This window comes from Rhinatrema bivittatum, chromosome 14 (genome assembly GCF_901001135.1).
Source record: "Rhinatrema bivittatum chromosome 14, aRhiBiv1.1, whole genome shotgun sequence".
In the NCBI taxonomy this organism is placed as follows: domain Eukaryota; kingdom Metazoa; phylum Chordata; class Amphibia; order Gymnophiona; family Rhinatrematidae; genus Rhinatrema; species Rhinatrema bivittatum.
The window spans coordinates 42743525-42760815 of record NC_042628.1 but is presented as its reverse complement, the minus strand read 5'-3'; the positions used below and the strand labels follow the sequence as shown (position 1 = coordinate 42760815).

General features: G+C 44.5%; 1 protein-coding gene across 3 annotated transcripts in view; it reads left to right on the top strand.

The window, feature by feature from the left end:
* The window catches only part of C14H16orf71 (chromosome 14 C16orf71 homolog), a 386375-nt gene that overhangs the window by 198810 nt on the left and 170274 nt on the right, over nucleotides 1-17291 (top strand). For 2 of the 3 annotated variants that reach the window (XM_029576717.1, XM_029576716.1), the window contains exons 21-22: nucleotides 3513-3839; nucleotides 5143-5205. In XM_029576717.1, coding sequence (XP_029432577.1) covers nucleotides 3513-3839; nucleotides 5143-5205 — 390 coding nt within the window. The remainder of the gene's footprint in view (nucleotides 1-3512; nucleotides 3840-5142; nucleotides 5206-17291) is intronic. The other variant, XM_029576718.1, reaches the window with a different exon arrangement.

Sequence of the window (17291 nt, the reverse complement as noted above, 5' to 3'; positions counted from 1 at the left end):
ACTTTTATTAAAAAAAATAAAAAGAGCATATGTTATATGTGCATTTTTACGCACAGGGACAGTAACTTTAAAATGAGTACACAGGCGCCTGTATGTATGTGTATGCGCATACGAGCATACATATGCAGAAACTTTAAATCATGCACGCAATTGCGCACTTGCGATTTAAAATGCACCAGGCATGCATATGTGTGCTTCTAATTTTAAGTAGTTCTACAAACAAATGTAGTTTGTGTATCTTCTTTAGAGTTTTGTTGGCTTTAACGTGCGCACATAAGCGAATTTTAAAACATGCACGTGAAGGACAATCCCAGTTTACTCATTAGTCCACCAGTTTGCCCAGTCTGTCTCGAGATAATCCCAACCCCTGTGGTTCTTCAGCCTGCACTCCTTGCAATTTACTCAGACCTATCATCCAGTCATTTTTGGCCTAAAAGAGATTTTTGCAGTCTTAAACTTCATCAAGAGCAGAAGTATATATACACAGCTAACATCCCACCGCTCTCTGCGGCTGCCAGATTTAAAATACAGATTTACGCACATAAATATTGGCCCCATTCCAAAATGCCCCTACATTCCCTGAATCTGCCCCTTTTTCCCATGCTTTTGGTTGCTCATGCACGCGCATACGTGCACATAGAGGTTGATTGTAAAAGCGTTACTAGTGCAAAAATGTACGCACGAGCAATGCAGATTCCCTGTACGTACCAGGATCAGTCCAGACTGTGGGTTATGTCCCCCTTCCAGCAGATGGAGTCAGAGCAAAAACTGAGAGGGAGGTCCCTCAAAACTGGTGCGCCCTCTGTAAACCTTCAGTATTTTTTTTATAAAGTGCTAAGCCTGTGCGTTTATACCGTGCACACATCAAAAGGGGCAGGGAATGGGCAGAGCATGGTTGTTCCAGGGCGGGGCCAATAGTTACATGCGTAACTCCATATTTTAATGCCGGCGCATGCCAGCTTGTTATCTCGCATAACTTTACTGCTGCTCCAGATGAGGAGCAAGCTCTCGGGTTTTAGGGCTTACAGGACAGGGTGAGGGATCTGGGTTAACTGTGAGGTGTGCAGGATGGAGAACCAGAGGGATCTTGAAGACCTCGATATTAACTGGGCATATGGTGGAGTATTTGGAAAAACTGAGCTGTCCCTCGCCTACAAAAGCCAGCAAAGTCCTCGTAAATATATGCAAAGTACGTTTTCTTGAGCAATATTTTAAGATTAGGTGCATATTACATGCGTGAGATGTATTGTAAAACATACTGTGCAACTGCGCACTCAATTCAAAATTGCAGCATATCTCCGCTTGCTCGCTGATATGTATGTATGTGGACGCACACACACTTGTTTTAAAATTACCCTGATAACTGGGCCATTTTAAAATCAAGTCACTCACGCGTGGCACAAATACTCATGTAATATATGGGCCTTTTTAACGTGAGCAACTCTTTTAAAATTCACCCCATAAAGGTTTGAAAATTCACCCCTAAGAAGTTAATCGGCAAACCCAAGTTTTGAATTTTCTGTCTTGCTTAATGGCTATGCTGTAGACGGGTAAGTTATTACTCTGCTTAAACTTAACCAAATAAGAAAGAATGTTTTGGAGCTTAAGTTTATTTGGCTAGCGCTGAATATCAGCACTAGCCAGATAAAGATATCTGGCTAACTCTAGCTTGAAAAATTTCTGTCCTAAAGTTAGCCAGATAAAAAAAGTAGGATTCAGCAGTGGCCTATTCCTTCTCTCTCCCCCCACCCCCAACCACCAGTAAAAAAAAACAAACAAAAAACAGCATAGGTTAAGCGACTCCCCCACATCCAAAATACTGTAAAAAAAAAAAAAAAAAAGTTGCATAGGACAAATAACTGTCAGTGAAGTGAAGCAATCCCCTTTCAGAAGCGAATCCTATCTAAACATGTCTCGGGAATGCCTCCTCACAGTCTGGCTAAATGTACACATGATAAGGGAGACCAGATTGAGGGATGGCAGTTTCCAGAGAGCTGCTTTAGCCGGGTAAATTATTATTCATGTTTTGGTGTTTGCTTGCCATCATAGACTATGCTTCCATGTTACTTGGATAAATAAAGTAAAGAGCAAAAGATGGCAGATAAGGAGGCTTTGAAAACTGTCCTCATAATATCTACAAACAATAATGGGGTGCATTTTCAGCAGGACCCAGCCGCCTAAGAAGTTAGGCAACTTGATAGGAAAATGCTACCAGCTCTGGAAGTGATTCTGTGGTCAGGGAATGAACTTACCCACTTAGCATTGATTTTCAGTGCTAGGTTGCTATGTTTAGTAACCGACCCGTAGTGTACAGAAAGAGCCCTAAATCTAGGTGGACAAATTTGGGGCCCCTCTAAATTTAGGGATGTTTTCAGCTGCAACTTTGTGGCTAAAAATTACCCTAAAATCTTTGGTACCCAGAAGCCAGTTAAAAATGGCCCCCGTGTTACCACTTTATAATATTTAAAATCAAATGGAATGAAGGTAAGTAAATAAGAAAATGTTCAGTTTAGTCTCATTTAACATGCTATTTACTTTGTAATTATTTAAAACATTTTGGCAAGATGAAATAATTCTGTCTGGCATCTATGACTACTGCACCAACAGGGAGACTGGTAGTTTTTACCAAAACAAATATCCATTATCCACCATTAGTTAGCATTCATGGTGAGAAAGAAAATATAACCACCAGAAGTTATAGGGAGGGTAATTTTCAAAGTCATTTCCATAGGTAAACGGTGCTTTAACCATGGAAATGACCTTTAACAAAATTGCCTGCCTAATGTGCAGCTAAACCTATGCCCAGTTTGTACATAAATTTAGCTATAGCGAGCAGACGTGTTCCTGAGGGTGGGTGGGGGAGGAGTCTACATGCAGGTGCATATTTTTGCATTTTCAAGAAGTATGCATGTAAATCGTCCCGAAAAACCTCTGAGGTCAATATTCAGCCTTGGAGCAGCTAGTTAAGTTAGCCGGTTATAGCTATCTGGCTAACTTAACAGGGATATTCAGAGGCATGGCCACGCTGCTGAATATCCCTGGCTATCTTAAATTTAGTTGGTTATGTCAAACCAGCTAATTATAGGACAGCTCTATTGGCTGACCAGGGTTAGCTGCATTGATTAAGCGGCTAACTGAATATCGAATGCGGCTAACTCTGGCCCGCTCCGAAACATCTCCTGCCCCCTCCCAGAAAGCCTCCGACTTATCGAGATGTGTGCCTAGAATTTAGGCGCATACGGTGCTGAATATCCTCGGCTAGCCATTTAGATGGATATCTTTTCAGTTATCCGACTAATGGCTTTTGAATATTGACCTCTGTGTACAAATTACAGGTAATTGTGCTTGGGTAATTTTAGTGTAAAGGATGCAATGAATTGATTTTTATGTGATCTATGGCGAAATTACCTTCAAATTGCACATTAACAAGGTCTAAAGAAAGGTCTGTGAAGAGATGTTTATCTAAAATTCAGGTTCCTTTTAGACCTAAAACATTTCTCTTGCCATCACAGGAGAACCAAGTACAGGATTTGAGCTTCTGGGTCTGAAGTGGTTGCCCCGTCTCAGCCAAGGTCAGGCGAAGGAAATCACCCCTTTTGAGGTGGGTGACATACCATGGCAGAGGAGCATTGATCAGCTGGCATCCAGCCCGGCCCTCATTTGTGCACTGCGAGGGATAAATGCCTTTGTGCGTCTAGCAGAGACACTGAAAATGCTAACATCTGTGGTGGGCAAGTTGGGCAGTAACTATGGCAAGCTTCAAAGTGTGATGTCACTGACCCCAGAAATGGCTATCCGGCAAGCAGCCTTATTCTTCACCGATAAGGATTTTGTAGCTGGTAGAGAAGTCATTCTTCTTCTTTCCCCAAAATACCATGTGGGATGTGTAATAAAGTCAGGAGTTAGTAAGATGCTAATTAGCTTATCCATACCCTAAATTATGCAAATCAAATAATGCGGCTTGTCTGAAAAATTGCAAACTGCTCTATTTACATGGAAGCATCGGGAAATTAATGCTCCCAGGGCCCTGTCTTAAAGGGGCCACTTGGCCCAGAGTAAGCACCCTCTCTGAAAGTTGTTAAAACACTCTGGGGGTCTGCAGAGACCCCCCGGTTCCCCCTCCCACTGCCCTTAAAAATGGCAGTTCAAAAATTAAAAAAAATATTTTAGTTGGTTGCAGGCCCCGCCCCCTTACCCCTCCTCTTCAACAAAAAATCTGGCCCCTGGAGGCAGGGATCATCCTCTGGACCCTCCCTTAAAAATGAGTCCCTAGTGATCCAGTAGGGGCCCAGAGTGCCCCCTAGGCTCCGGGCCTGGCACTAACTTTAAAACAGGGGAGGGGCAGGGAATCTCTGCAGACCCCCAGGATGTTTCAGCAACTGTAAGGAGGACATACTCTGGGCCAAGCGGCCCCTTTAAGCCATGGCAGTCCCACAGTCCCAGGGCTGCCATCGCATGTTCTCTGGGGGCATTCGCTGCCTTGGTATTTTACCCCACAGTATTCTACTGTGGAAATCACAAAGTGGCAGTGTCATTTACAGCAGCTTTGCAACTCCCAGGGTACAGCTCAGTGAATGAGGCCCTAAGTTTGTATCTGAGGCAATGGAGGGTAAAATGACTTGCCCAAGATTACAGGAAGCATCTGTGGGATTTGATCCTTGGTTTTCCTGGTTCTCAGCTACTGCCGTAACCATGAGACCACTACACTCTACTCCACTGTGGTATAATTACTAAATACTGAAAAATGTTGTAAGCTATCTTGAGCTAAAAAAAAAAAAATTGAAAAGGCTGTTTATAAATAGAAAAATTATTTTAGACATCCAAATTCCATGCAAGCTTTTGAAAATGTTGCCCCATGTTTATCTATGTACAGTACATGCTTTCTACCTACCTGTATTTAATTTCAGATTTATTAGTATGTTTTCTCTCTTTCCCTCTGTTCTCTCTCTCTTCTTTCCTTGTTTTCTTTCCTTCCTTCCTCCTCTCTGCCACGTTTCCTTTAAATTCTCAGTTTCTGGTTTTGCATTCCGCACTCGCTCTTTCTTTCTCCAATCCTCTCAGGGCTGATGATGGTAGTCTAGCTATTTTGATGGCCTCTGCCTTGGGTGGTGTTCACCTTTTTCAGTTTCTTTTACACCTCAGATCCTGGGAATCGACCTATACTGAAGTACATTCCCCCTCCATGCAGAGGTTGCAGGACAGAAGGTAAGATGCAGATCCGGATATAGTAATAAACAAAAGATAGGTTTGGATTTCATAATACTAATAATATTATGGGCCAGCTAGAACAGAAAGAAGACTATGACTATGATTCTCCTATAAAATCTTAAATAGATCAATCCACCTCTGGTCTTTTTGGGTTCCAGAGGGTAAATGTCTTCAGAAATTTAGGTTTTGTCAAATAGCAATTGTTATAAAAGGGGCTATTTGAAACATACATAGTCTGGCCCACAAATGCATTATAGTCCGTAGGAGCAATTTTGTCACTTTCATTTTTCGTTCCACTCATAGCTAAATCAGCAAACCTAGCTCAGGCAAGCTGTTTTACTTGACTTTCTCTCATATAATGTGATGAAACAGGGGTTTCACACAGGCAAAAGCAGCCTGAAAGGACAGGACATTTAGGTTATCTGGGAGACAGGGGGAAACAGTGCCGTAAGGCAGAAAGAAAAAGTGAGTAAGAGTTGGTTAGGGGATTGTAAAGCCAGAAGGAAGAGGTAGCACAGAGCTGCAGAGAAATGTAATTTGGAGGTCCTTGGCAGAGAAGTAATTAGGATAAAGGTAGCAGCCACAGAAAGGTGAGTTACTAATTGGGAGATACAGCTGAGGCTAATTACAGAGCTACTGCCTAGGATCAGTGTTTCTCTTAAGGTAGAAAGCACTGATTTACAGGCAGAGAGGGAGGGAAAGAAACCAGATGGGAAGCCAGGAAGAGGGCTCGCCCAGACCCAGATGCAGAGATGTCCTCTGCTTTCGGTTAGGGATTTAAATGCAAAAGAAGTAGATTCTAGAAAATTGGACTGACCTACAGGTGATTACCAATGTATCTTACTGGGGTGATCCTGGGGTCTTAGTACAGGAACTAAAAGCTTTAAGTGTGAAGTGAACATTGATACATGGTATAAAGTTTCTTTTTACTGCAAGTGGCTGGATCTGAGCTGTGGGCTGAATTTTCAAAAGGATTTACATGCTAAAACTGGACTTTACACATTTAAATGAACTTTTAAAAATAGCTTCTTTTACATATGTAACTCCTATGAAAATTCACTCCATAGGGCTGAATTTTCAAAAGGTTTTGAGGTGAATCTTCAAAAGTTGAATGTATAAAAAATGGCATGTGCACATGTACAGAGGCATATACACGAGTATACGCTATTTTGAAAAACAGAACATATGCACATATACCAGGATCCACAGGTAAATTTGCATGTCTAAAAAAAACAGGGGCTGGGCCAGGTGCATTCCAGGAAGGGCCAACATTTACGCATGTAAGCTGCTATTTTACAACCTGCCAAAGTGACGCATGTCAGTCTTTTACTTGCGTATATTTACTCCTGCTTAATATCTGATGTAAGTGATTGTAAACATCTCAAAAGTGAAAAAACTACTGGGTGGGGGGTCTGGGTGAAATGGAGGCCATGCAGTGACTTGTGACACAGGCATACATGATCAATGCATACTCACCCTTTCACTCATATCCATTCTTCATACTCACAGGCAATTATAGCTACAAGAAAGGATACTACACAAAAATATACTGTATGTATATACAGTATATGTGATGAAAAAAGGCAAATCAGAAGTAATGCTCCACAGATAAAACAAAGTCCAGTAAGTAGAACACAAGACACTACGCAGCACATATTGCTCCATATCTTAAAGGGCCATCAGTTCCACTCCAGGATAAACCCTAGCGCGTGCATCCACTTAGAGAAAACCTAGACTGGAGGATTTGGGCCCTTTAGAATGGCAGTTGCATGGTCTTTCTGCCGTCCACAAAAGTCATTACAGAACAAGAAGCAAACACAAGCAGAAAAAAGATGGAATCATTTATACATGACCATACACTGAAACAGGAAAGTCTGAATTCCCAGAAGAGATAAAAACAAAGGCATTGGAACAAATGATAGAACAGGTTGTAGCTAGCTGCAATAGCAACAACAGTGAAAGGTGAATTTTAAAAGCCGATGTCTGCCAAAACTGGGAGATATGCAAATATGTCGGGTTGGTGCCCGCCGAGCGGATTTTTAAAGGTGCCCATGTACGCGCGTGTCTCCCGCTACATGCACAAGAAAATGTTCTCAAAAAAGGGTCAGCGTGTGGATGTGGTCTGGGCGGGGATTGGGCATTCCTGGATTTCTCAATGAAACCAGCACCGTAAATACTTACACACATACACACGCGCACACCGAGGTCATAAGAGCATAAGAAATTGCCGTGCTGAGTCAGACCAAGGGTCCATCAAGCCCAGCATCCTGTTTCCAACAGAGGCCAAAACCAGGCCACAAGAACCTGGCAATTACCCAAACACTAAGAAGATCCCATGCTACTGATGCAATTAATAGCAGTGGCTATTCCCTAAGTAAACTTGATTAATAGCAGTTAATGGACTTCTCTTCCAAGAACTTATCCAAACCTTTTTTGAACCCAGCTACACTAACTGCACTAACCACATCCTCTGGCAACAAATTCCAGGGCTTTATTGTGCATTAAGTGAAAAAGAATTTTCTCCAATTAGTCTTAAATGTGCTACTTGCCCCCTAGTCCTTCTATTATTTGAAAGTGTAAATAACTGATTCACATCTACTCATTCAAGACCTCTCATTATTTTAAAGGCCTCTATCATATCCCCTCTCAGCCGTCTCTTCTCCAAGCTGAACAGCCCTAACCTTTTCAGCCTTTCCTCATAGGGAAGTTGTTCCATTCCCCTTATCATTTTGGTTGCCCTTCTCTGTACCTTCTCCATCGCAACTATATCTTTTTTGAGATGTGGCGACCAGAATTGTACACAGTATTCAAGGTGCGGTCTCACCATGGAGCGATATAGAGGCATTATGACATTTTCCCTTTTATTAACCATTCCCTTCCTAATAATTCCCAACATTCTGTTTGCTTTTTTGACTGCTGCAGCACACTGAGCCAAAGATTTTAAAGTATTATCCATTATGATGCCTAGATCTTTTTCCTGGGTGGTAGCTCTTAATATGGAACCTAACATCGTGTAACTACAGCAAGGGTTATTTTTCCCTATATGCAACACCTTGCACTTGTCCACATTAAATTTCATCTGCCATTTGGATGCCCAATCTTCCAGTCTTGCAAGGTCCTCCTGTAATGTATCACAATCCGCTTGTGATTTAACTACTCTGAATAATTTTACGTCTGCTATGGATGGTGTGAAAGTCATAAAGCAAAAAACTCTTGGCATGTCAGCAGGGTTTTAAGGGTCAGAGTTAACAGGGTAAATAGGAGGCTAACAAACTAGGTGGGGGTGGAAGCCCTATTCCTTGCCTGGACAAGAATGAACTGGTGAAACTGGCAATGGCATGGATGCTCACCCCGTTTAAAATCCTCCCATTTATGCTGAGGAAACGGGATTTGCCTGCACATTTTATTTATTTTTATTTAAAAGCTTTTATATGCCGCATCCTACAAACAGGATTGATCGAGGCAGTTTACAATGTTATATTCAGAGTCTGGCAATATAAAAAAATAGAAACGAACCCCAATCATTACATTTACAAAAAGAAATATAAAAATAAAAGATGTATAAACATTTTCCAGAGGGATACCCTTTAACCCGGCGCTCTCCACTGCGACCCCTTGATGCCTCCTGGAGCCATCGGCCGAGGCCCTCAACGAAGCGGTCGGCGCTACCTACCGGGGTAAGAGCCCCCACGCCTTGCTAGGCCCAAGCTGCAGCCTCGCCTTGCTGCTCCCGACGCAACCCAGCAGCCCACCCTTAACGTCATCGGAGGGGCGGAGACTCCTGAGCAGGCCTTAAAACTGCCTGCAGGCCGCCATTCTGGCCCTTTAACCCGGCGCTCTCCACTCCGACCCCTCGATGCCTCCCAGAGCCATCAACCGAGGCCTTCGAAGAAACAGCTCGCACGGTCGGCACTACCTACCGGGGTAAGAGCCCCCACGCCTTGCTAGGCCCAAGCTGCGGCCTCGCCTTACTGCTCCCGACGCAACCCGGCAGCCTGCCCTCGACGTCATCAGAGGGGCGGAGACTCCTGAGCAGACCTTAAAACTGCCTACAGGCCTCAGGCGCGGTGCACTTAAGGAGCGCAACCAAGGAGCTTGGTAGCGCCCCTTTGCGCAGTCCCTTGCGAGATTTCCCACCCACCCACCCACCCCCTCTCCCACACAAACAACAAATTCAACTCCCTCCCATTATAGAACCTGCCGCCCACACCTAGCTCCCAGTCACCCTCACTCCTCCATTCATATCCACTACCCTACCACACAGCTATCCCACACTACCCTCCTCACATTCTCACCCCCTCTTTCTACACAACCTCCCCCCACCCTAACCAACACCTCCACCATCAATACCCCTCCCCACACAGCTAACCATGATAGGACACCCCATCCCCATTCTCAAACATCTCACTCACCAACATTTAAAACCCCATTTCCATAACCCATTCTCACACCCCAAATCATGATATCTCCATTCACTCAGTTCCTTGGCTTCACTGCCCTATCAATTGTACTCTTTAATTCACAATACCTAGTGAAAAAAAACTCCCATCCTCAATGACCTGCTTCTAGATTCCAAACCTGACATTTGTGCCAGCACGGAAACCTGGCTTAAACATACAGACACTGTTCTCTTAAACCAACTTCCCTCGCAATCATGTGATCTCTACTCCATTCCAAGGCCCAAAAAAAAGAGGCGGTGGTCTCCTACTTGTGGGCATTGTATTTTCCATTACAGTTTATATTAATATATTGCTATGCTCTTCAATAATTCCATATTGTTTTTTCTCTCCTATTATCTTGTTCCTATTTCTTCTCTTCCTTTCACGTTAACCCCACTATGTTCCATGTAGTGCATTAAGTTCCATGTAAACCCCGATATGATGCACCTACGAATACCGGTATATAAAAGCTTTAAATAAATAAATAAATAAATAAATAAATATAAAAACAAGTAAATCTTGTAAATATCATCAGATAAGGGAATATTAACTTACATTATCAAAAGCCTTTTTAAAAAGAAAGGTCTTTAGGTTTTTCTTGAACTCTTTGATGTTAGATATTAAATAGAGTGAATCAGGTAGCGCATTCCATAGAACACGGCTAGCGATTGAAAAACATATCTTCTGGTAAGGTCAAGTCTTGCTAGTTTGGTGGTGGGAATATCGAGAAGATTGTTCTTTGCTAAACAGAGATGCCTTCCGGGTTTATAGATACAAAGAGCCGTGCAAAGCCAGATAGAAGAGTTATTTGTACCTGTGTGTGTACAAGAGCTGTGTCATAGTAGTTTGCTGTTATATGCAAAATAGACTGTCACATTCTATTTGTATGCAGAATGGGACGTAACTTTCAAATAGGTGCGCAGGCGTACATGTGCATGCGTTTGCTGGCTCACGCCCAGGGACATGGCCATTTTATAACATACACGCATATATGCGTGTATCTTTTATAAAAAAAAAGGCCAAGTGTGTGAATATGTGCACTAAATTTTTAATGGGCAACATTTTATATCTGGGACTATTAACAAAAGTTATCCATGCTCTACAATTAATCCAAAACATAGCTGCACGCTTTCTATCTAATATCAATCATCAAGAACATATAATACCTGTTCTCCGTTCTCTATATTGGTTACCAAAAAGACTTTGCATTCATTACAAAGTTCTTTCCACGATTCACAATCTCCTACACAAGGACAGAGGTATGAGCAGTGGGTATGCAGCATATAAAAGCTTAAATTGTGGACCATATAAATAATAAACATAGCACAACATGTGCCATACCAGCATGACAGACAGACAAACTAATGAAAGCAAACCTGTAACCATACCATTCTGGACAATGGAACACATGCAAAGAAAAATACGGCATGTTCTTGCAGAATGGTCCAAAGGCTGCCTCTCAGATCCCTCTGAACTTTTAGAGCACCTAGGAGTAGACACACTCCCCTTACTGGTAATCAGGAGGGAAAATGCCCTGCTCCACCCCTGAGACCAGCACTAAGATGTAGGTCTGGAGATCACGTGATGTGGTGAGCGGAGGAGGACGTGTGTAGGAGGGCTCCGGGTGCCACAATCTGGGGAAGGAAAACCGCGATCAAAATTTGAGCTTCTATACTTCCCTCGGCACGGTAGTGGACCCTCAGGTTAATGTCCATTACTACGTACATGCAGAGAACCTCCCCGGGAATGCCCGCTAGAGCCGGGAAGAGGGAAAAGCCAAAACCGGCAGAACCCAAAATGGCGCTGACACCGGGGTCGGCTGGCCACTCCGATTTCTCCCCTGCGGCGTCGGAACAGCTCAAATCCATGCTTATGGATGCATTGGACTTAAAACTGGCGGGGATATCCACCCAAATTTCGGAAGTGCATGCTGACTTGGCGGAAATAAATCCACGGTTCGAACGTGTGGAGGGACGGGTAAGCCTCCTGGAGGATGACAATCTCGCCCTGACAACGAAAATTATGGCCCTCGAAAAACAAGTGGCAGCCCAATCGTCCAAGCTAGATGATCTTGAAAACAGAGCCCGAAGATCCAATATTCGGCTCCTGGGCCTCCCTGAAACATTGATAGAGGGGAACCTGGGCTCTTTTCTGGAATCCTGGCTACCGGAGGCGCTCCATGTTCCAGAGCTTGCACCCTCTTTCCGCATAGAACGCGCGCATAGATTGGGGCAGAGGAAAGAGGGAGATAGCAGACCGAGACTTGTAATTGCGAAAATTCTGAATTTCGCCCACAAGCAAATCATACTACAAGCTTTTCGGAAGACCCCAGATCTCTGCTATGACTCCCGGAAGATTCGAATATTTCAAGACTATTCGGCGCAGGTGTCGGGCCAACGGAGAGGTTTCTCACCCATATGCTCTAAGCTATACGATAAACAAGTAAAATTTGCATTACAATTTCCTGCGAGATTGAAAATTTGGCACAATAACCAAACCATTACTTATGAAACACCAGAAGAAGCACAGTCTTTTTTTACTACGCACCTGAAGTAATGCAAATGGAGAGGGGTGGCCATTTTGTGCAGCGGCTGCTATAGCACATGGTTTCTGTCATGGCGCCTGAGGAATTTTATTTTTATTTTTTTTTCTCCTGGGATTGTGTGTTTTCGGCAAGTACAATACTCATTTATTCCCTGAAGGGGATAATATATGGTTGGCTTGGCTAAGGACTCACAGGACTGTCGACACCTGGCTGGCATGGTTGTAGGGATATGTGACCTTTGGTAGGTGGATGGACGCCCTCCCGGGGATTAACCAGATCGGCATGGCCCTTACCAAGCCTGACGGCGTTCCACGATGGACGTTTTTAAACGCGGCAGCCCAAACGGGTGACCACCCGACCCAGTGATCCTGGCTGACGGACTGCGGACTGTATGGAGCAGGGAGGGAATCACCCTCTTTGCACACGGGACGTCTTTCTTAGATGTAACATTTACCTATCCGACCCAGAGGCAATGGTTCTTGTTTGGAGTACCTCGGGCATGTATTCTGTTCTGACGGAGTTAACTCCGGTGTCTAGCCCACCAGGTCGTATGTTTCGCTGCGTGGCCTCCTGGGGGTCGCCCACACCCTTCTTGTTGGACATGGGTAGTCGGATATCCTAGCCCACACAGATTCTGAGTCGGCTCTCATTGTCTGAAATGATTGTGGCACCCGACCACATAGAACGTGATCTCTTACCACATTTAGTGGGGTTGAATGTTAAAGGTTTTGTGTGTTTGGTTTGGGGAACTGAGTATGTTCGGGGTTAGTTGTAAGGGAGGGGGGGAAGGGGTAGAAAGGGGGGGAGGGTTGGGGGGAAGAGGGAGGGGGGAACAAGGGGGGGTGACTGCATTACAGTGTTCACGATGCAAGAAAGAACTGTGGTTTTGGATCTATGGTGTTCTAGGGGAATCATGTCTCCAGCTGGCGCATTTCCTTAGACCCTTTTGGGTTCGGAGTGCCTATGCTTCTGGTGGGAACTTGTCCTTTACATTTCAGTCTTCCTGGCCCGCTGTCCTCTCTGACTTATTAGTTTGCAATGGGGGATAAAACCAGAATAATTTCGTGGAATGTTAATGGCCTTGGTAGCCCCATTAAGAGATATAAAATCCTGCAGCAGCTAAAAAAAACCAACCCCACCATCGCTTGTCTACAGGAAACCCATTTATCAGACTTAGAGAGTCAGAAGCTGCAGCGTAATTGGGTGGGCTCCTGCTATTATGCCCCTGCACAACGGAAGAAGGGTGGGGTAGCTATCTTAATCCACAACAATGCTGATTTTAAGTTCTATAATTCGGTTTCAGATCCTGAAGGCAGGATGGTGTTGCTTATGGGTAATTTGCAAGGTACGGATGTTACAATTTGCTGCCTATACGCTCCAAATGCCTACTCGCATACCTTTTACACTTTTGTATTGTCCCAACTAGTGGAGCATGCCAAGGGTTTTGTCATAGTAGCGGGGGATTTTAACTACACAGCAGATCCCACACTTGATAAATCGCCTGCGGGCATACCTTCTCAGAACCAAGATAGCAGGGGAGTTCCTTTTTTATGCTCTGAATTTGCGCTGTTGGACTCCTGGCGAACGTTACATCCAACGGAACGCGATTATACTCATATCTCCAGGGCACACCTGACGCTTTCCCGTATTGATTATATATTGGTACCTAGGGATGGATTTCATGCTCTTACTGCGGCAGTCATCGGCCAGCAGGCATTGTCAGACCATGCCCTTATATGGATAGACCTGCAATTGTGCCCACGGGAGCCCTGTGAGAAATTTTGGCGCTTCCCAGGGTTTTTGGGAGCAGATGGGGCATTTAAACAATTTCTCTTTAAAAAATGGGATGACTTCCACACTTTTAATAGCCAGCATTTGGAGGACCCATGCTTGTACTGGGAAACTGCCAAGGCAGTTTTGAGAGGGGAGGTCATTTCGTTTATAGCCTCTAGACGAAAAAGATTGAATTCTAGGATCTTACACTTAGAAACTAAATTAACTGCTCTTAAGAGAACCCTGTTGCCTAGACCTTCGCTGGAAATGAGGAAATCCTATTTTGGAATTTTAAGCGAACTCAACAGTTTACTACACCAGAGGGCGCAGAAGGCGTTTCAAGTAGCGGAGAGGGATTTCTTTCGTTATGGCAATAAAGCGGGCAAACACCTGGCGAACTTAGTTCGCACACATAGGGGGAAAACATTTATTCCAGCCATGAAGACCACTAATGGGCAACTAGTAACATCAAGGAAGGATATTTGTGCAGTTTTCCAGCAATTCTATGAAACTCTATACTCTGATGACACAACGGGTGGGGCCAGGGAGGAAGAGTCCTTTTTCCAAGGCCTCCAACTCCCCTCTCTTTCGGCGGCACAGCTAGAGTTTTTAAACCGACCCCTATTGGACATAGAAGTTTTGGGTGCCATATCCACTAGTAAGGCGGGAAAGGCCCCTGGGCCCGATGGCTTCTCATTCGATTTTTACAAAATGCTGCAATACCGCCTAGCTAACCCATTAACTAAATTTTTTAATGCAGTGGTTATTGCAAATCAGTTGCCCAATCACTTTAATACGGCACACATCACGGTTTTGCCAAAGCCGGGAAAGGATCCTTTATTACCAGGCTCCTACAGACCAATATCTTTGCTAAACTGCGATCTGAAGCTGTTGGCTAAGATTTTGGCAGAACGGCTTAGCCATTTACTCCCTCAGTTAATTTCAGAACACCAGGTGGGCTTCGTTAAAAATAGATCAGCCTGTGGACATATCATCCGCCTACTGTCGGCTATGTCCTCCTCGATAACTTTGAACTCGCCAGCTCTGGCCATAGGCTTTGATTCTGAAAAGGCCTTTGACAGAGTAGCTTGGCCTTACCTATTTTCAGTTCTACAGAGATATGGGTTAAATGGTAATTTCTTAACTTACCTCTCTTTACTGTACGATAACCCCATCTCCCATATAGTGGCCAATGGGACTAAGTCCGAGGCTGTTCCGATCAGACGGGGGGTTAGGCAGGGTTGCCCCCTGTCGCCTCTCCTGTACATTCTGGCTATAGACCCCCTGTTACGGAAAATTGCCTCTACACCCACAATTGCGGGTTTTGGAGGGGAATCGTGCTCGTTCAAAATCGCCGCTTTCGCGGATGATATTCTAATCTTCCTCACGAACCCACAGGACTCCCTGGACATCTTGCTTGAAATTCAATCTCAATATGGCCGCTTTGCTGGCCTACGGATAAACCGTGACAAATCAGAGGCTTTAGATGTGGGGAACAGACTGCAACCTCAGTGGCAAGGACTCTTCCCATTAAAATGGGTGGATAAGGTTATGACTTACTTGGGCATTAAGATACCCCCAGATTTATCTGATTTTTACAAGGCTAACATTGACCCATTATTACAAACTACCTCACAGTTACTGGGCAAATGGCAGGGCCTACCACTCTCCTTATCCGGCAGGATACAGTTAATAAAAATGATGATTTTGCCTAAATGGCTCTATGTCCTACAGATGGCGCCCTTGTGGCTTAAGGCTACGGACTGTAAGAAAGTGAACCAACTGTTTAGTAAATTTATATGGCGAGGCAAGAGAGCGCGTATTGCTTTCTCTACCTTGTTACAACCACCGGATAGGGGAGGTCTTGGGTGCCCTAATATTCGCTTATACAACCTCGCCAGCCTGTTACGGTACGTACGGGACTTTCTGGCGGGCTCCTCTCACTATATCCCACACGGTTCTCTTGTGGCCTGGTGGGGGGTTCCCTCACTAAATCCTCTTCTCCAGGTACTATGGACTAAAACTCCACCAGCCGCGCATTCTCAGCTTATCCTTCAGGCATGCCGTAAAGCTTGGGTCTGGTTGTGCGCTAGAGGGGGTCTACCATCTCGGTTAACAGCTTTCCTGCCTATCTGCGACAATGGGTTGTTTCTTCCGGCCACTGTCACCTCGGTGTTTCATAGGTGGCGACAGAAGGGATTGACGTGGGTATACCAATGCTATCATAGGGACACTGGGGGTCTGAAATCCTTCTCGACCGTCCAGCTAGAATTCACACTCCCACCGTTGGATGCATATGCATATTTACAACTCAGTAGCTTTTTGTCGGCCCGGAGGGGTGAACTAGGGGTTTCCCTTAATTTCTGGAACCTCCAGGACCTGGTATTTAAGCCCTCTTCTCAACGCCCTAAGCTAGCGCTGTATAGTAAAAACCTGCAAGCGTATTTTCTATGTGATGCTATCACCCCGGCCTTTCATAAGTGGGAGTCCTGGGCAGCCTTCTCGCTCACGAAACAAGAATACGTGAACTGCTTTGCACAAATTTCTCATTGGTCGGAATCTGTGACATTTAGAGAGCTACAATACAAATTCCTGAGACGTTTTTATTTAGCGCGGGATAGGGCGAAACAGATGGGAATTAGCGATTCCTCTACGTGTCTGAAGTGTGGGAGTGCTGTGGGCACGTTCGAACATAACTTTTGGGAATGCCATGAGATTCACAAGTTTTGGGTGGCCATCAAGGAGAAGTGTGAAGCATTGATAGGGGGCCCTATTCCCGTGGAGCCAATGCTGTGGCTCTTTGGGGTGGTTTCTGCCTCCCATGAGGGGCTCTCGACCCACACCATCCGGTTTCTACAAAAGGCCAGTCTTGTTGGGAAAAGGGTCATACTGTCGCATTGGGTCTCTGAGGGTATCCCCAATAGCGAACACTGGTTTAGGAGTCTCGTTCATATGTTCACGTTGGAGTTCCAGTGCCAGCAAGGAGGGTCCTCAAAACGTCAGATGGAGATGGAAAAGATTTGGTTTCCTATGCTTAATTATCTAAAACCTGAAATCGTTGCATCAATCTAATGATCTACGATGGGAGGGGGGGGGGGGGAAAGAGCTTGTTGTTGCTGTTGTTGTTTATTATTATATATCGGTTCTGGGGTCTTTGCATAATGGGGTGGACTGGGGGGGGGGGAGGGGGACGTAGGGAAAACGATCAAAAGAATTTGCTCTGTTTAGTCCTAGCTTATTCGTTTAGTGTGATCTCACTTACCTTTCATTGTTAATCATGCACATTCTGTATACCAATGGTCATTACGTTTGATGTGTGATGGCAA